This window comes from Suillus subalutaceus (genome assembly GCF_016647625.1).
Source record: "Suillus subalutaceus strain FC151 chromosome Unknown DFJ58scaffold_93, whole genome shotgun sequence".
In the NCBI taxonomy this organism is placed as follows: Eukaryota; Fungi; Basidiomycota; class Agaricomycetes; order Boletales; family Suillaceae; genus Suillus; species Suillus subalutaceus.
Window position 1 is genome coordinate 62,587 of NW_024540342.1, and position 17,954 is coordinate 80,540.

General features: G+C 48.3%; 4 protein-coding genes across 4 annotated transcripts; 3 read left to right on the forward strand and 1 right to left on the reverse strand.

Annotated features, from left to right (window-relative positions):
- Positions 1–863: 863 nt before the first annotated feature.
- On the forward strand, positions 864–2,009 carry DFJ58DRAFT_502862 (uncharacterized protein). Its single transcript, XM_041380716.1, has 4 exons — positions 864–1,167; positions 1,236–1,537; positions 1,595–1,624; positions 1,680–2,009. Exons 1-4 carry the CDS (start codon positions 1,032–1,034, stop codon positions 1,701–1,703), a joined length of 492 nt encoding a protein of 163 aa, XP_041241208.1. The 5' UTR covers positions 864–1,031; the 3' UTR covers positions 1,704–2,009.
- Positions 2,010–4,764: 2,755 nt separating this feature from the next.
- Positions 4,765–7,172, forward strand: DFJ58DRAFT_800066 (uncharacterized protein). Its single transcript, XM_041390794.1, has 9 exons — positions 4,765–4,958; positions 5,093–5,125; positions 5,199–5,208; positions 5,235–5,302; positions 5,338–5,415; positions 5,470–5,700; positions 5,751–5,881; positions 5,910–6,460; positions 6,510–7,172. The coding sequence occupies exons 1-9, from the start codon at positions 4,923–4,925 to the stop codon at positions 6,854–6,856; spliced, it is 1,485 nt and encodes a 494-aa protein (XP_041241209.1). The 5' UTR covers positions 4,765–4,922; the 3' UTR covers positions 6,857–7,172.
- Positions 7,173–8,223: 1,051 nt separating this feature from the next.
- DFJ58DRAFT_800072 (laccase) lies at positions 8,224–11,262 on the forward strand. Its single transcript, XM_041390795.1, has 13 exons — positions 8,224–8,817; positions 8,871–8,922; positions 8,975–9,043; positions 9,089–9,219; positions 9,269–9,297; positions 9,349–9,423; positions 9,478–9,505; positions 9,562–10,276; positions 10,331–10,351; positions 10,404–10,555; positions 10,609–10,632; positions 10,682–10,743; positions 10,797–11,262. The coding sequence occupies exons 1-13, from the start codon at positions 8,696–8,698 to the stop codon at positions 10,898–10,900; spliced, it is 1,584 nt and encodes a 527-aa protein (XP_041241210.1). The 5' UTR covers positions 8,224–8,695; the 3' UTR covers positions 10,901–11,262.
- Positions 11,263–13,000: 1,738 nt separating this feature from the next.
- Positions 13,001–16,802, reverse strand: DFJ58DRAFT_800082 (fungal-specific transcription factor domain-containing protein). The gene is made up of 14 exons (XM_041390796.1): positions 16,596–16,802; positions 16,482–16,527; positions 16,395–16,425; positions 16,312–16,339; positions 15,961–16,258; positions 15,897–15,908; positions 15,247–15,846; positions 15,186–15,195; positions 15,035–15,126; positions 14,860–14,971; positions 14,567–14,806; positions 14,308–14,513; positions 14,128–14,259; positions 13,001–14,071 (listed from the first exon to the last, which is right to left on the reverse strand). The coding sequence occupies exons 1-14, from the start codon at positions 16,736–16,738 to the stop codon at positions 13,331–13,333; spliced, it is 2,691 nt and encodes an 896-aa protein (XP_041241211.1). The 5' UTR covers positions 16,739–16,802; the 3' UTR covers positions 13,001–13,330.
- Positions 16,803–17,954: the final 1,152 nt, after the last annotated feature.

The window sequence follows — 17,954 nt, forward strand, 5'->3', positions numbered from 1 at the left end:
GACTTGGAGGAGCATCGTGAGAGTAAAAGAAGACCTCGCGATGTGCCCGTGGCGGTCCGTCCGTTGTATCGAAAGCCAGTCTCCAGCGGGTAAACAGTATGTGCTTTGCGACATGCTCGAGTTCAGGCTTTGATTGAACTCGAATAACTAGGTGAGCGCGTGTACATGCGTCGGAATCGTTTATGTATTCTAATACTCTCTTTCAAGCACCGAGCTTATGGTGAAGCCTTATGGGCTGGACTGGTTACTCCAGTGAGGCGTTAACGTCGAGTGAGACTTTCGATACATCACCATCGACTTTGCCGCAGGCGATCCTTTCGAAGACTTGAAGTGCACAGCCAGAGGCCTTGAATGATGGCCTGACTCTCTGGTTTCGAGTTTCTTGAAGCACCACTTCGGTGACGTGTGCGCATCGCAGTGAGAGCAACTAATGCGTTCATGACTAAACAGCCTATCTCATCGTATCGAGCTGTATGCCCTCGAAACCAATTGAACTTTCTGTTGGTCGTTTATCTCGTATCGATCACGAAACATGCTGATTTCTCTGGTGGCCTCTATTTGTGCATTAAATTCGAGATGTACTGGCACTGTTTTTTCTTGGCCAACCGTCATAATTGGAACCAAATAAGTGTGTGTGTATGTTTCTGTGCACGGTGGGCGCAAGTACTCACAACACACTCAGTATAGCATTTAAACATGTGTTTTCGGGTGAAGAGGGGCACTGAGGTTGACGGAAAAGGGGTAATTCCGAGGGCTTTGGGAGCCTCAGATTTTACTCGAGTCTCATGCCATGAAGCTCGTGGCTCAAAAGAAACAACCTGTTGCAGTCCCAGAAGGCATGGAACTGAATTTTTCTACTTCGTCCGTGGTGCTGGTGCGCAGCAGCTAGTGTCGATGCGCTCCCTTCATTTCCCGCATATCTCCTTTCCTGGCTTGGTGGCGTCATCATCCCTATGACGTAATTTCAACTTGGACGGTGGCCAACGTTCAACTGCGCACTCTGAAACTGCTCTGACACTCAAACACACTTCATGAACACCATCATGAACCATAATCCAACCCAAATAATTGCCTTTTTTCTCTGCCTATCATCCTCTGCGTATGCGCAAGCTCTCGATCCGTATACCTCATATTGGAGCGGTGCACGCATCGCTGGACTTGTGATCGGTGAGATATTCTTGACCATTGTTAGGAGCATTAACCGAGCGATAGGATCCGATAAATTTAATCTGTAGGCATCTTGTTTTTGCTATTATTACTCTCAGCGTGCTGTATATCTGTAAATCGTAGTCAGCGACGTTCGACATCTGCCACTGTACCCGGGACGAATGCTCAGCCAGGCCTACCTTACTCACCTCCAATATGGCAAGGCGCGCAGACGTATGCACCTCCGCCTGGTCCCCCACCTGGTCACCCGTCCAATACTGCAAGCATGAATCCATATGAACTTAACGAGTATCCTGGATCACAGCCTCCCCCTCCATATGTGAAAGGAGGAGAAGGAGTCGAAATGCCGCAGGAAACAAATTACTCCTCGGTAAGTAGTGAAACATTTTCATGAAACAACGCTTCATGCTCATGTCGTTACCCATAGCCTCCAGGCCCCCCGACGGCTGCACATATGGTAAGCCAATAGTGCTGAATGGAAAATGTTATAAGCTGATCACGTTCATGATCAGAGAGAGGACAATCGTTTTGTATGAGATCTCACTGCTCAGGAACGTTTCATGAATTGCGGAATGGTTCCGCGGCATCTATTCTTGCTTCATACATATCAGACATAATGATCACCCTACTAAGAATGGCATATTGTTTGAACCCTTGTGTATCATGTCTTCTAGGTGTATAATACTGACATCTATTTGTTCATCCTAACCTAATCACACCTTTAGTCCAGTCATACGGCCTTACTCGGCATAGACGTTCACACAATTTATCCCACCTACTGAGTCCGGATGAGCTTCGCGGGTGCCAGTGTGTAAAATACCACCCGGCGGTTACCAATCAGTCATCTCCCAGCAATTAGCCTCCGCCGCGGGTTCTCATCGCACAAGAGCAACATGATGACCACAGTGCCGGCGCGTTGGCTCCCATTTCCCTGAAACGCTGACCAATGCAAAGGCAAAGCACCACTAATCGGTGGCCGCACAAGCCCGCACTAACGAGGCACGTGAATCGAAGCGGTCAGACTCTTCTCATGCGGCCTTCTATCAGCCAATGAATCTCGTTTCAGCCAAGTGTCATGATGCAACCACAGGAACACCTTCATTCTCAAACTCTATTGTGTCAAGCTTTCGAAGGTCATCATCGTTGCATGCAACCTGTGCGAACTACGAGGTTGCCTATTCATGACAGAAGAAGCGTCCATGGGGTGAGGCTAGACCATAGATCGCAAAGACGTGCCCCCATCGTGGATTGATTTTCCACGTCTTCCTTCACGGGAACGGGCCGCAAAAGTGGGGGTAGCCCTTTGCCAAGGAGTCTCCATGTTGGAGGTGTCCGGAACATGGTAGGGCAACGAATGGTTCCCAGTTTCCCAAACCCGATAGTATCAATCAGAACGTTCCCGTGTGCTTGATCGTGGCGTAGGTCCTTGACGTGGCGTCCACCATGGCGATACCTGAAACATTGTCAAGATAGGAGCGACTCTGCGACATGGTGATTGATCGGCCAGACTTCGCGTGTGATCGTAGAGTTCCTAGTAGCCCGTATGACAAAAGAAGATATTTCATGAGTTAAGGGATTGGTGGGAGATCAGGGTGGAGTCAGGAGCTTCGAGCACACGTTTAAGGATCTCCGCATAGGATGATCGTCCGAGTAGGCAATCGCCGGATGTAATGTCGTGAAACATTGCGCGTACCATGTGACCAGATCGTATCGGTTGGATAGCCTCGATCTTGAGAGTGGATGGGCAACTGACATATACCGGGATTCCATAGGTTCGTCACGGCATGCCTTCCGGAGAGAGATACGACAGAAGACAACACGACAAAAGACAGTACGACAAGAGGCAGGAAGCCTCAAGGGAGACAGGAGATCACCGAGATATCTCCGTGGTAAGAGATAAGAGGATTACGTTGTCTGCCGTTCGTATGGCGGGCAGGCGCCTGCACGGAAGTCCGAGGGAGTAAGACAGCTCGGGTTTTTTTGTGTGTGTGAGCGAACAGGACAGTTACTGGCATGAGACACATGTTCAGTAGGAGATCGCAGAAACGACACAGAGGATGTCGAAGAAAGGAAATCGGAAAGTATCATTAGGGTTGTGGAGTGGGTAAGCAGTGAACTTTGTCACCTTTGATTGACCTTATGGCATGCCGCCGGGAAGTCGGAACGAAGACGGAGTAAATGAACGAAGCCGCTGAGGATTGCTGAATAATTCATGTCGGACATAGGAAATAGGGACTCGTATGAGGAGAAATTCAAGGGTATGCGTGTTCGATTTGCGACCACAGACTGTCGCAGTCCGACGACGCTTTTGAAGGGTTATCCAATGTGCCCTAATCAACGGCTATAGCAAACAAACTATTGCTCGCTGAGTTATCGTGACAAAAATAATTATCGCTAACCGTATGGAAATACTAGGTGCTCTGGGGTTGAGGAGAGTGATCGAGGACATGGATCCTGAAATATCTGAGTGGGGGGAAAGGTCGTGTCACATTCGTCGACACGGTGCTTTTCGAAGATTTGTGAGGGAATAAAATAGCCATATTAGAACATACGGAAGCAATTGGAGTCAGAAGGGTCATAGATGAAGCTGCGGACGGCGAGAAGGAGGCTCGCGGGAAGACCGGGAATGATGGAGACGTGAGGCAGACAAACAAGCGCATAGGATGTGGTACTTAGTAGGCGTGGAAGTATATTGCACGGCGGCCTGGTAGGAATTGCGTGATTATCACACACTGCGGCATGGAACACACAGCTGGGCGCCGTTTGAACGCGCCAGGGTTTTGCAGCAGCATCAGTTCGTTGTTGCTAGTGTCAGTGCTATGCTACATCGACAAGCTTCAGAGGGTCCAAATTAATGGACAGAAATACGCACATGAATATGAATGTTCCAAAGATAACAAGCTAGCTTGTTATTTTGGGCCATACCATAATTTTGGGTTGTTCAGCGATCTTTGCAAGGAGTGACGTCGCTTCGCAGAGTAGCACTCAAATTCGATCAGGTACGAGAGTCTGACCGTCTTTTTGGTATGAATGCCGGTTGAAATTCGGTTCACTGGCGAAGAGACAGCTGTTATCAAAGCGTCTAGAATCCAGGTGAACGGACGTCCTTGGATCCGAACCTGATGTCAGAAGACCTATGTACAAGGCACGATGACGGAACAAGGGGTGTGAAGATAAGACTTAGGATCGGTTGCAGTGTTAGTTGAAGTGTTTACTGCGGAGGGACATGAAACCCCCCCCCTACTTACTACGCGGACATGAAAAGGTGGGCATCCGAGGGACTCAAGTCTCGCTGGGTTGAATCGATGTTACTAAGGCTGCGGGGGGCGAGTTAGTGTGAGAAAAAAGGATGAATGATAGATAATGATGATACATAGGAAACTTACTATTGGACGAATCTAACTGACAAGTCATCTTGTCTAGCGAACATTTCAACTAAAAGATGTTTAACCTAATTTGGTATTTCTAGTGAATTTAGCTTGATCTTTCTATGAACTTTACTTCCTAATTAAGATAGAATGATAGAATCCGGTGAGATCCGGAACTGTGGCTTTAATCCCGGAGAATGATCTCTGAATCTGATGAGCGCCGTTTGCAGTTGCTTGGGTTTCGGCACCCGTTCGCGGAATTACTTGCCGCCAGTGAAAGATCCAAACTTCAAAGACAAGGCTCCCATCCTCTCGTCCACTGCCATCTCTCTTCTGTACTCCCATCATCTCTCCCTTCATCGTCTCTTCATCCTTTTCGATAGTACAATGGGCAGGAGAAAAATTGAGATTCAACCGATCACTGTAAGTTTCATTTTTATTATGTAGTTGCCTGCTGCTATTCTCGGTCGCGGTTGTGCCAGCGCGTCTTACTCCAATTTTACTTGACCTCCTCTTGATCCATCATTAACGTCCCTCTCTGTAATTCTTAAACATAGCACGAGCGTAATCGTTCAGTGACTTTTTTAAAGGTAAGCCTTTGGCTATTTTTGCCATTAATAGCTTGGCAGCTGATAACTTATAATTATCCTCACCTCCTTACAGCGTAAGAATGGTCTCTTCAAAAGGCCTATGAACTAGGCGTCCTCTGCTCTGTAGATGTCGCCGTCGTTATCTTTGGCGAGTTCTTTTTCATGTCTCATATGTGTGTCCTTCCTAACATGAGCATCATGCATCATCAGAGGAACGCGCGGGTCATCACTTGAAACTTTATCAATATTGTTCTGGCGACATCCACGATATCATTCAGCGTCACGTTCGTGTAAGTAATTTTTTTCTTTTGTCTGTTCTTTACCAACTTTTTTTTTCTGTTCAGTACGACGGAGAGAAGGACACCCGAACTCCGCACGATTTCGCGAACAACGCTAATGCCAAACTTAATCATGACGCTGATATTGACGATGACGAGGGCGACGACGACGACGACCCAGATTCTGCTCCCACACGTGGAGGCAAGAGGCGCCACGAGCCCAAGTTGAAATCGGAATATGGTAACAACGGGAAACTTCTGATTCCTTCAGGAGGTGACATGGGTCTAAACGTCGATGTAAGATTATTATTGATATCTTTTCTTCTCATTCGCTTATTCTGAAACAGATGGCTGATTATCACCGTCCTATGACCATCCCTCCCCCTCCTATGCCCCTTCATCACTCGTCGCAGCTTCCATCGGTTGGTGGGGGATCTGCACTTCCTATTTCCACAGAACGCCATTCGTCTTCCGGTCGGTTTGCTCCCTCCAAACGGTCAAATTAGCTCTCAAAAGAAGCCCCGTCTAGCACCTAACGTTCATGGAGCCAATGGGTCCAAGCTTTCGGGGGACGAGTCTATGTACAATAATTATCTCCCCTCACCCACGTCAGCTCATTCTACTGCATATCGATCAAACGGTCCATCGTCTCACCAACTTCCGTATAACGGATATATGGGAGTGTCAAACAGTCCCCCGCAGTCCTTCCTGCCGTCGAATTTCGACTTCCCGTCCTCGTCGTCGCGAGGCTCTAATTTACCGCGTAATAATAGCTACAGCAGCCAACGGTCATCGTATTCTCAACCTCAGGACCCCCAATTACAGGGAATGTATCACCAGTTAATGCGGCAGAATCACCCGCATGGTCAACATTCCCACTCAAGCGGTTTACATTCCCAGCAGTCTCCAGACTCCTTGTTATCCACATTTCTAGACAATGATGAACATCGGCAGCCGCAAAACACAGGTCCACAATACGCGCCGCTTGATTGGCCCTCCCATGGGCCACCACAGCCGCCGCTGCCACCCCCGTCGCAACCACCACAGCAAGAATCAGGTATGATTTACATTTCTTTTTCAATGGAAATATTCTCAGACTGTCATAGGGCCTCCTGGAGACCCTAGTTGGCTAGATTTCCTGTCGCAGAATGGATCTCAATCAGGCGCCCAACAGCTCCATATGACACTGCCTCCCGCTAGTGGGCGAGATGGTCTCTCATGGGAACGAGATCGTGATGCAGAGCATTACTCCGCTGAACGCGGTGGTGACCTTCATCCAGATAAGTCTTCCAATGGAGGAACGTTGATGTCGCCGCGTTCATCACGCAAACGGCCGCGTGCTGAATCAAGTGCTGCGGATGAGAAACGCTCATCGCCCAGCGCGCGAGCTGTCTCAGGACAGGATAAGATGCATGACCCTGGCAGCAGTGGGATAGACAAACAAGACAAGTGACCAGGGCTCATAGATGATTTTCGAACAGTTTCTGTATGCCTATGTTTATCTTGGACTCTGAATTTCTTGTGCAGCGATGTTAACGTACTTCATGACGTATGGGCTTGTCTGGACATGCCGGGATTAATGCCACCTTGTTATCGATGTGTTCCCATGGCACATGCACCCCCGATTCGTGGCATGTTTGCATATGATCATAGGCTAGTATTATGATGACCAAGCAGTAAGCCTTTTTTTGGGACTGTTGGTGAATAATACCTATGTAGCTGATGATTTCAACATTCCGAGTTGCGATGATATGATCGTGCCTGCATCGTCCTCAGGAAAATCCCTAGAAAATCGTAAACGCCGGTGATGGTTCACGGAATCACCGCAGCACTACGTAATAGTCTGGTATGATCAGTCAAATTGCCTCTGGCAAGAAGGCCGAGCAGCTTTGGCCCTGGTAAAGACCCCAAGGACATTGGCGGCTGGCACGAAACTTGAGTATAGGAAAAAAAAGCGGATGGCAAGCCGACGGCTTCCCCTTCGCTCACCCACTCTTCCTCCCATGCCCTTGGTGCACAACCGCACCCGACTCAAGATACTCCCGTAGTACAACCTCCCATAGCCCTAGTACCGCCATCGAAGTGACTTCCTGCTGCCGCCCATGCCTAATTGCAACCTCCTGCTACACTGACACAGGAACGCACCCAACCGTGCTACCATCGATACGACCTCCCGCTGTCCCCCGCCCTAGGTCAACCTCCCATACGTCCACAGCCCCATATTCCAAGGGCAACGTCACTCCCCTGACACGCCCTTCTATGAGTCTAGTGTTGCCCACCCACCTGGCACTGCTGCCACGACTTATTGCAGTCTCCCGCTGCTCACTTCGACCTCCCGGACCTTCTTGTCATCCTCGGCGCCTCGCACGGCCGCTTGCAATATCTCATTCTTTCCATGGTTGGCACCCTCATTAGCTCGCAAGCACCACCCGAACAACACTCACTCATTCTTCACCAAGATTTAAATTTATAATTAAGCAGATACATATATTTGGTATATTGGCAATTTACATAAAGCAATAGACCGACATGCATTAATAGACGACATGAAAAAAGCATATGGAACGGGGATGACAGACAGCGCGAGAAAATATTACAGGTACCGCAAGAGGAATTCGGCGAAGGGGGGATGGGGGCGAAAGGAAGAAGTGCTCACCATGGGTTAGAGGCATATATGCTAGCAGACGATGCTGCCAAGTATACCTTGAAGCGAACGTGTCCTCCTGTGAATGCCGTGAGGGTGTTCGGACTTCTGGACTTTTTGCAGAGGTAGCGCTCTCGGTGTCATAACATGATGCTACAAATTCGTTTACGGGGTCCAACGTTCTTTACTACATAACAACATATGACAGAGAACCGATCTGTTTCAGTGGGAACAGGTTACACATCACTCCTCCCAGGTCATTTCATCTGTCCATCCGATTCGGTCCCTTGCTCGGTCCCTTGCTCGGGCAGCTGGTCGCTGTTCAGGTTCGCCTGTGCTTTTACTTCCGGGTTTGACTAGTCCGATCGCCATGCGTCAACCAACCATGCCGGGTCTGGAGGAATCTTAGGTGTGGATCATACAAAACTTGGTAGTATCATAATGCGGCCAGTACTTGCATCGGGAGAACGTTGAACCTAGGCCTTCATTGTTCAACACGTACCTCAAATTCTTCTAGGTTGAATTGACCCCTTCGGCGCCGCAACTTTTATCCCAAGCAGTTTTATCAAAAATACGTAAGAGAAGGTATTATAAAACAATTTTGTCAAACTGTGAGACCTCAACGACGGACTCTCAGCAGCATTGGTGATGGCAAAAGTTCGTTCCGTGTATACCTGGTTTCTAGCGGCCTTGGTGTCGTTTTGTGCGGCACTCGATGCTGAGCTTGTCATCACAAACGCCAAGATCGCCCCCGACGGTTATTTCATCGAGTACGTTATAGACACTTGATTGGTTGAAACCTCATATGCCTAAACATTTCCAGTGCTATCGTAGTCAATGGTCAAACCCCTGGACCAGTCCTCACTGCACAAAAGGTAGTGGTCTATCTATGCGGCTGTCCCTACCAGGAGGATTTACTTCATTAAGGGCGAAAGCTTTTCAATAAACGTCACGGATTTGTTGGTGGACGAGTCGATGAACAAGAGCACGAGTGTGGTTAGTATCTCCTTGTATTCTGGGACGGTGCTGACTTAGCTCCAGCATTGGCACGGGATCAAGCAGTATGGATCGGCCGAAATGGATGGAACAGCCATGGTGACCCAGTGCCCCATCGCGTCCGAAAATTGGTTCATGTATGAGTTCACACCAGTAAATCAGACTGGGTCATTTTGGTGAGAATTGTCGTTTTACCTTGCGTATATTTATTTACTGGTGTATTAGGTATCATTCACATTTCCAGCTCCAGTACTGTTGGTAATTTCATTCTTCACTGGAGTAAAAAAATCTCACCGTTGACGCAGGCGAAGGTTTGAGAGGAGCCTTGGTCATCTATGACCCAATGGATCCCTACCTGGGCATGTATGACGTTGATAACGGTCGGTCTAAACCTTGACTGCAGTGTATAGTTGAATGTGCTGATGACAATATAGAAACGACCATCATTACTCTCATGGATTGGTAGGGATCATCAGCATCAGCACTTTTACTACTCTGATTGAACCATTTGATGAAAGGTACCACGTGAACGCCTACGACGTCGCCTTTGGCGAAAATCCTGCTTCGACTCTCATCAATGGTGCGGGCCGTTTTGAATATGGGCCACCGGTGCCTCTTTCTGTCGTGACTGTCGTGGCAGGAACACGCTACCGCATTCGATTAATGAATATGGCATGCAGATCAAACTTCGTGTTTACGATTGACAACCACGTTTTTACGGTCATCGAGGCGGACAGTGACCTCACGATGCCTCTGGAAGTCGACTCGATCCAGATTTTGGCCGGGCAACGGTACTCTTTCATCCTAGTTGCAAACCAGCCGGTCGACAACTACTGGATTCATGCACTGCCCAATTATGATACGACCTTTGCAGGGGGTCTCAACTCTGCGATACTGAGATATGTTGGAGCTCCGGACACAGATCCCATCGTCAGATATTGGAATACGACCAACCCTTTGTTGGAACAGAACTTGCACGCGCTGGAAGACCCCGCAGCTCCTGGTGGTTCGGAGCCCGCAGACGTGGCGATAAATCTAGAAAGCGTATGGGATGACAACTTCAAATTTCTCATCAATGGCTACAGCTATACCCCGCCCTCCACCCCAGTCTTGCTGCAAATTCTAAACGGAAATTTGGACACTTCTGACCTGGATCCCTATGGATCGATTTACACCTTACCTGCCAACAAAACTATCGAGTTGTCTGTACCCGGCGGATCGCCTGAGTTCCCGGTAGGCCATGCTAATACCTCTTTACCTTCCGTCTCTCATGTACCATCATCCTAGCATCCCTTCCACTTACATGGAGTGGGTATCATTTGTTATATCCTGTTGTCACTCTGGTTCATGTTTCGCACAGCACACCTTCTCTGTTGTAAGAAGCGCTGGAAGCGACACCTACAACTACGATAATCCTGTCCGACGGGATACGACGAGCAATGGTGATTCATCAAGTGACAATGTGACAATTCGCTTTAGAACCGATAATCCAGGACCATGGTTCTTTCACTGGTACGATTCCGATACCGTTATTGTACCTGGTTAATTCAAATGTCATGTTCTAGCCACATTGACTTCCACTTGGCAGAGTAGGTGTTGTCTTGCCACTAGGTGACCTATTTGATTCAACTTCTTTAGGGGTATGGCTGTGGTCTTCGCAGAGGATACCAAAGATATTGCATCACACGTAAACGCATCAAGTAAGGCTTAGAACTGATATCTTATATCCTGACCTCATTTATGGCTTCTGCAGGCACGTGGAAGCAGTTATGTTCGACCTACGACGCCTTGCCTCCAACGGCACGAGCCGTGGAGCGGCATCGCCGACAGCATGTGAAGCACCAGATAGGTCATTGATTTTCTGTGCAGCCTTCGAATACCCGCATACTTTATTAGAATTACGCCAGTATGGGTTAGTTTATCCTTTATAATTTATGATACCCGCAGCACTTCAAATTGATGATGTCCCTGCCATGGAGTATGTCCGAGGATATTGGCTGCTTATGTGTTTCACTGCTTCGTTGCTACCTGGTTGCCAAACTCTCCTGGTTCCTGGTGGGCGTTGGTTGCCTTCATCTAGGCCCTGCATCCTCCAAATTTCCATGGACCTTTCTGCGCATCACTCGGCCGCAGTCTCCACACAACCGCGTCCGGTTATTATTCTGCCTCCTGTTCTTTTGCACAAGGAAAAAATGGCGCGCCGAACATTTGGACAATTGATTTAGTTACCTCCTGTCTTTCAACTTGATCGAATTCATTGATGGGTTCACTTCCTTCACTTCCTTCACGAATGTACTATATGGCAAGGTTACAATGTCTTCTTGGACCCTTTCGGGCTGGAATTTCGATCGGTCAGTCAACGAAAATATCTGAGATACGTAGAACACTGCCAGGGGATGCGTTGCGCTGTGCTCGTCGTCTTCCCCCCATCAGCTTAATAGTTGGGCTATGTTCCAACACGATTCCTATGCCTTCTGGTACGCCTTCAAGATTTTCGTTGTTGCTAATGCTATTTGCCTATTTCCTGACCTCGCCGTTGATAGCATTTGTCTTCTACGCTCCACAACGGCACTCCTCCACAAGTCGCTGAGACAAATTAGTTTGCCAACAACTATGCGGGGTATACACAGCTGTCGCTTGGACGCTCTGAACGAGACTTACTTACACCCTATATCCTCCTCTGTCCCGCTGGCTTCAGGAAGATGGTGCGGACGCCATTCTAGACCAGTCTCATCAATGACGTCGTACAATTTATCACTGGGTGGTGACGACTTGAGATTTGGGACCCACTGGCTCCGTGTCCGCTTTGCCACAGAACAAGATTATTTACGTCAATTGATGTTGCCCAGAGTTTGTACTGTGAGCCCTTTTCACTCTACAAGCCCGTGATCGATCGTCCTTGATTGCTGTAGTGACTTTTTAACTTCTTGAACACTAAAAAATTGAAGTGAACATAAATACTTCACCTTCGACGACAGGGGGGTGACGGCATCGTCGCAGGCTCGAGCTTTGTGGTCATTTCCGTCTCCCAGTCCCGACACTGCGTGTCTGGGATTGAAAGGCTCCTAAGGCAGACAACATTCTGTCAGCACGCTGACATACCTGTTGATGCCCAGGTACACAGCTTCGCATGGGCCTCTTCATGCGCAGGCTTTGCAGACCTCACACTTGGGTTATGTGTGATATTCCCTTTCAAGTCCTTGATGGACGTGTCGATACTCGGGCGCTTCGAAGATACTTACTGGAAGACAGCAAGACAAACTGCATCAGATGCGCATGCATGTGCGCAGTGGAGGTATTGCCTACATACAGCGCCACGAACAAGGGTGTCCAATCAATGCTGGCTCTCGCTTGTCCAGTACGTTGACCAGTATCAGACTGAGCGATCGCTGGAGGAGATAAGATGACTAATCGCATCATCTGTGTTGTATGCTGGTGGTACCGACAGGGCTTATGGATTCACAAGCGACTCGGAAGGATTAAAGTTCGGGTTCGGTATGCGTAGATGGCTCCAAGCTGACCAAGAGCTGTATGTGGTAGAACTTCTGCTGCGCGAATTGTTGACCTGGATTCGGGACGTGGCAGATTGCATTCGACATATGGCGATTTCAATATTTGTCAGGTAGGCCCATACGACACGGGATTGAGAAGCCCTCGATATCTATTATCGAAATACGGCCCTCTTGAAACCGTACAAAGTTTAGCCTAAGCGGATGGCAGATACGAAATGAATTGTACCATAGTTAGCCACGATATCCTTGTCATAAATTCCTGATTCCTGAAGTACTAGTCGGATATCTAGGTTATCCGGAGCCGTATTGAAAATGGACGGAGAAAGATAACATTTCAATTTGATCGATGTAAGGTCGTGTGATCAGCGGGTGCGTATACGTATTACGCAGTGCCTTGGCCTTCCAGCACAACCTCCGGCGATGCAGTACTCGCTGACACCAATTGTGAATACTCGCATGCAATTATATATCATTTCGAATACTAGTAATCAGGGCTGCAAAATAGTAAAATGTCATGTAAATATACCTCGAGTCAGGAAGGCAGGAAGATGAGATTATAGGTACAGGTAAGTGTTTCGAAGACTACTGCTATATACTGGTTGATGATGCCTTGTAGATGAAATATGTATAAGATGGTCAAAAAATAGTCATCGCCAAGCAGGCCGAGCTTGGCTAGAAAGATGGGAAGGTGATGATGCTCGAATTGACAACGAAATCAATACAAAGGCTGTGGAACCACATATGAATAGAAAAAAATTCATGCACGCATATATTTTCACTGCGTTCTGTATCCAACACCATCGAAATAACCAGACTCCCGCATAAAAGAGGTCCAACGTTCATCAAGTCTTGAATCCTGTGATACCAGGCCAAGTCCGGCGATCTCCGTAGGTACTGGCCGGCTCTGTTGGCCATGGTATGGGGCCACGGAAGACGAGTTGTACTGATAAGTGTGCGGTTGGGAAGGAGGAGCTGTAAGCGGAGGCTGACTATATTGCTGCGATGTTTCGCTCGCCGGGGCCCAGTAGCTGGATGACCCGGAAATAGGTGCCGGAGCGTGATGCGCAGGGTGCACAGCTGAATGAGATACGTGATGCAGGGGAGTATATGGATAACCAGAACTCTGGGGCTGTCGCCATAACTGGGTCGAAACGTTAGTGCTTGCACTAGGTGCGGTGGAATTGTCTGAATGATGTATATCAAAACGACCACCACGGTCCGAGGCCTGAACCCAGTCAGCTGTGGGCTCCAGGGGATACATTTGCGCGGGTTGTTGCTCGGTAGAACCAGCCACTAGATATGTGTTGCTGTTTGAAGAAGCCTCCGGGTAATCTGCAGGGAGACTTGTAGGTCGTTTCACCGAAAGGAATCTAGTTCTTCCAGCAAAGATATCGAGTTCATCGTCATCTTGCTCCACCTTTACGCTCCATTGCTGACCGAGCTGTTGTGATGGCCGTTCATTCTGAGCAGCAGCGAGGGCTACGTGCGCCTTCTCTCTCAGTTTGGTAATGATTGGCTGCGGCATTGTCTCCATTACAAAGTGTACCAAGCGTGAAAGGAACCGATACTAACCAGAGCTCTAGAAGCGCGTCTGCTATGTGTAGCTGCTTTTGAAAAAAGAAGGCATGCGTCATCCAGTTCCTTCATAGCATTAGACGCCAATGGAGATTGTGGGCCTCGAGTGACAATTGTCCCAAAGACGATCTAATTATGCTATCAGCTGCAATGGACGTCGAGAACCAAGATGCTTACGGCTGCAGAAAAGGCGAAAGTCCAGATAGTCCAAAAGCGAGCACAGAGACTAGGACATTCTTCGAACGCTTGTTGGATGGTTCGCAATATCGTCTGAGACGCCCGGTAAGCAGCCAGGAATGATGGGGAGTATGCACTCTTTAACGGGTTCACAGGATTCTCAATGATAGCCTGCGCAAAGAAACTACGATGAATGTAGAGTAGTACTGAGCAACAGATTAGCCACGATAGCCACACGGCACGAAGGCGATTTACTTACAGGTTTCCTTAGAGTGAGACATTACGAGACGGCCCATTGATTTTGCAAGACTCAGCGGTTCCTCGGTAATTGGGGGCGGCGAGGTACCAGATGCCAAAGCGGAAATATCTGGGAATGGATACTCGCGAACTTTGCGATCAATCTCCATGATTACAGCATAAGTCGGCGCTTCAGCCGTCAACGTACGCGTGGCGACTTCTGCGACGCAGTCAGCCGCATACCTGACACACCATGACGCGACTATATCGAAAGATCTAGTGGGTAAAGACATGAGAACATATGTGCAGACTCACATTCTGTCTCACGACCAGATTCCCCGTCATTTTCGGCGGAAGCTGGAGGCTCAGGGAAACGGCAATCCGCGTAAGCTAAGGAAAAAGTCGGCGGGCGACCGGTGTGTAAGCTCTACGTTGAGAATGTCGATAAAACCATTACAAGGAACCATGCGGAAGAGAAGGCTGTGCTTACACTCCAGGCATCAGCAACAAAGAGATCCCAAAAGAGAAGGCGCCGCCTTTGCACAACCTTGGCAGGAAGACCCCACTTGGCACTATCCCGATCTATGGCGCGGAACCCGAGTAAGATTTAATTATTCCTTGATAGACATGAACAAACATACGAAGACCGATCTAGACGACCTTTCATCAGGTGAGAATTATACAAATGGAAAGACTACGCACGGATTGGGAGAGATGCGCCGCAAGGATAACCAATGACCATGTCGTCTCCATGCTGGTGTCTTTGGCGCCAAGTTCATTGCCGCTCATAGCGTTGTAGGCACTCAACAGATGAAGTGCCTGAATAGTAACCAAGGTGGGCTTCTCCATGACTGGTTGCAAGCAGATGCTAGCACGGGCAAGTTGATGGTAGTGCTCAGCCTCAGGGTTGGAGGCATCCTGCGTAAGGTCCACGAGAGCTCCGATAGCAAAGACAAGTAAAAGAAGACCAAGTTCGTGAGCTCCTTTGGGTTCATCCGGCGACATTGCAGTGCTATTTGAGTAATACATTGGGAGTAACTCTTCCATCACTTGTTCTCGAGACACGCTGCGGAATAGCCAGCTAGCTTGCTCGAAATAAGTCTGCGTGAGGTACTTGGCCCGTTGCAAAGATGGTAGATGACTTTCTATTAGATCCTGAATATCTGTTAATGGGCCCATAGGGGTGAAAGGGAATGCCTGCGAAAACATCCCGAATTCTTGCGGTAATCCAGGGCTCATTGAATCCCTTCCAGATTCAGGACTAGACTCATCTGCATATTCATCTGGAACGGTTTTATCCGACTAATGGGATAGTTGCATGAATCCGGCCATACAAAAAGTAAAATGCGCACCGTTAACAAGCACTATCAGGTGAAATGAATACGTCTTTCAGTGAGTGAGAGGGCTAGAACTCACTTCAGGTCCGCCTGTGGGGCCGAAAAAGCGTGATATGCCGTGATCGGTGATGGAGAGTGTTCCAAATGCATCTAGAATCTCTGGAGGATTCGACGGCCCCGCAGCATTATCTCCAGGCTGGGCAATGATACTAAATTCATCCTTCTGATCCGCGCCACGAAGGTCGTCGCGAAGGAGGGGGTGGGGTTCTGCCGAATGCCGTGACTGGAGAAGTCCAAGGGCGTCTTCTAATTGGCGGATACGCCCACTCATATTGGATATCTGACGATGAAGATGCTCAGTGGCAGCCAGAACAAACCTTGTCGCAAGGATTAAGACAATGAAAGCTAGTAAGAGTTGTATGGTGCATACCGAGTCCCCTGTCCAGTAGCCAAGCTGCCTGTACATGAGACGAGTGAGTTAATATAAATAAGATGAGATAGAAAATAGCTTACCATTAGGGCACAATGTAGCACAACCTCGTCTCTAAATAGGAGGTGCGTGAGAGCTGTCGTCGACGCTGTGTGACGTGGGGTACTTGCCTGACATGACTGGCAGGGAATCTGCTTGTCACACTTTATCTTGAGCCTTTAGACATAGATACATGTCAGATTATCCAAAAAAAAACTTCTATAAAAATTGTGCGAAGGTCGCACCTCCTACACTCGGCGCAAGAGATCTGCCCATTATTCCTTTTCTGTTCGATTTCGCGGGCATGGCCGCCATCGAAACGTAAGTCTTCCCCCTCTCTGCGGCTTGACCTGCGCTTCAACTTGCCTTTCGTCGTGTCCGGCGGCATGGATAATGCTGGGAGAAAAGCTAAGGAAAGTGAGACTCAATCCCCGGAATCAAATGTATTTTCTAGGTGGGAAATTTACAAATACTGACTATTAGTCACTAGTCAAGTTCTGCGCCGTGGATCAAGTTGGTGAGAAAGTAAGGGCTGTGCCGTTGCAAGCAACCTGAAAAACAGTACTTCCAGGATAACAAGTCGACGTCTGTATCTACCGCATATATAGATTCTAATTGTTTCAACCTTCTCGCATACATGTCGGCCTCAGGACACGTCTACCACTCAAGACTTTCATTGGATTATCCGCGGCAATCGTTGACCGGAGGACTTCTGTATCTGAGTCGATAATGATTATATCCGACTCTATCGGGATTAGTCCAGTCAAACTATCCCCTCACTCATCAACACGTTGAATTCATCAAACTATCTCCAATTTCACAGTCAGCGGCACACCCGCATAAGTGGTATTGCCTCGTCGTCCCTGACTAGTGACTGGGCGCAGGAGCTTTTACCAGGGATCTGTCATTCTTCGGTGCCATTCCTAGTACGAGCCTGTCAGTTAGCATTTGGCAGTATGTGTAAGTGGCGATTCTTAGCTGCAGGTACTCCTCTATTGAATAGCACTCCCACGATGCAGTGCACAAACGATAGCTCGGGAAGTTGGAACCTCGAAACCTCGAAGCCCTATGCTTGCAAGATTGCAAACATATACTTTGTGTACCGAAGATTGGTATCAGTTTTCCTCTTTGTAGGTTCCTCTAGTTAATAACGTATCCGTCTCCGACGGGCATGTTTTTCGAATTGAATGAAGCAATTCAATTCAACGCCACATTTTTTCCTGATGGTGCTGCACGGATGGCTCGTCCCTATGATATTACCACACCAGTGGCACTGGTAAGTACATTAGTACCGAGCGATAATGATTGACCGGGACCTTCCATGACCTCCTAGTTAAACAATTAATCCATAGTAAAGTTATGAGTTGCTGATACTGACGACTCGAGCTTCGACGTTGGAGTGGCTGGCGTGGCTGGCTGTCTCTGGTGGACAGAACTTGGACCGAAGTCAACCTGTGGATGATAAGGCCCTGAGTCAGGGTCTAGCCCTGCTGACTAAGCTATCCAAATGGTGGTAAACACCCGCCTGCACCCCGGCTAGAGGGGTACCCCAGTACTCCAATGTTCTTAGGCAAAGAAGTTTCATACTCTGCGTGATTGTTAAA

Coding starts and splice junctions, on each gene's coding strand:
- DFJ58DRAFT_502862 (XM_041380716.1), top strand. CDS start 1,032: ATGAACACCATCATGAACCATAATCCAACCCAAATAATTGCCTTTTTT. Junction 1,168..1,235: donor CATCGCTGGACTTGTGATCG/GTGAGATATTCT, acceptor TTTAATCTGTAG/GCATCTTGTTTTTGCTATTA. Junction 1,538..1,594: donor AGGAAACAAATTACTCCTCG/GTAAGTAGTGAA, acceptor CGTTACCCATAG/CCTCCAGGCCCCCCGACGGC.
- DFJ58DRAFT_800066 (XM_041390794.1), top strand. CDS start 4,923: ATGGGCAGGAGAAAAATTGAGATTCAACCGATCACT. Junction 4,959..5,092: donor TTGAGATTCAACCGATCACT/GTAAGTTTCATT, acceptor TCTTAAACATAG/CACGAGCGTAATCGTTCAGT. Junction 5,416..5,469: donor TCATTCAGCGTCACGTTCGT/GTAAGTAATTTT, acceptor TTTTCTGTTCAG/TACGACGGAGAGAAGGACAC.
- DFJ58DRAFT_800072 (XM_041390795.1), top strand. CDS start 8,696: ATGGCAAAAGTTCGTTCCGTGTATACCTGGTTTCTAGCGGCCTTGGTG. Junction 9,044..9,088: donor TGAACAAGAGCACGAGTGTG/GTTAGTATCTCC, acceptor ACTTAGCTCCAG/CATTGGCACGGGATCAAGCA. Junction 9,298..9,348: donor ACATTTCCAGCTCCAGTACT/GTTGGTAATTTC, acceptor CCGTTGACGCAG/GCGAAGGTTTGAGAGGAGCC.
- DFJ58DRAFT_800082 (XM_041390796.1), bottom strand. CDS start 16,738: ATGCCGCCGGACACGACGAAAGGCAAGTTGAAGCGCAGGTCAAGCCGC. Junction 16,528..16,595: donor TCTTGCGCCGAGTGTAGGAG/GTGCGACCTTCG, acceptor CTATGTCTAAAG/GCTCAAGATAAAGTGTGACA. Junction 14,072..14,127: donor GACGCGCTTCTAGAGCTCTG/GTTAGTATCGGT, acceptor ACAATGCCGCAG/CCAATCATTACCAAACTGAG.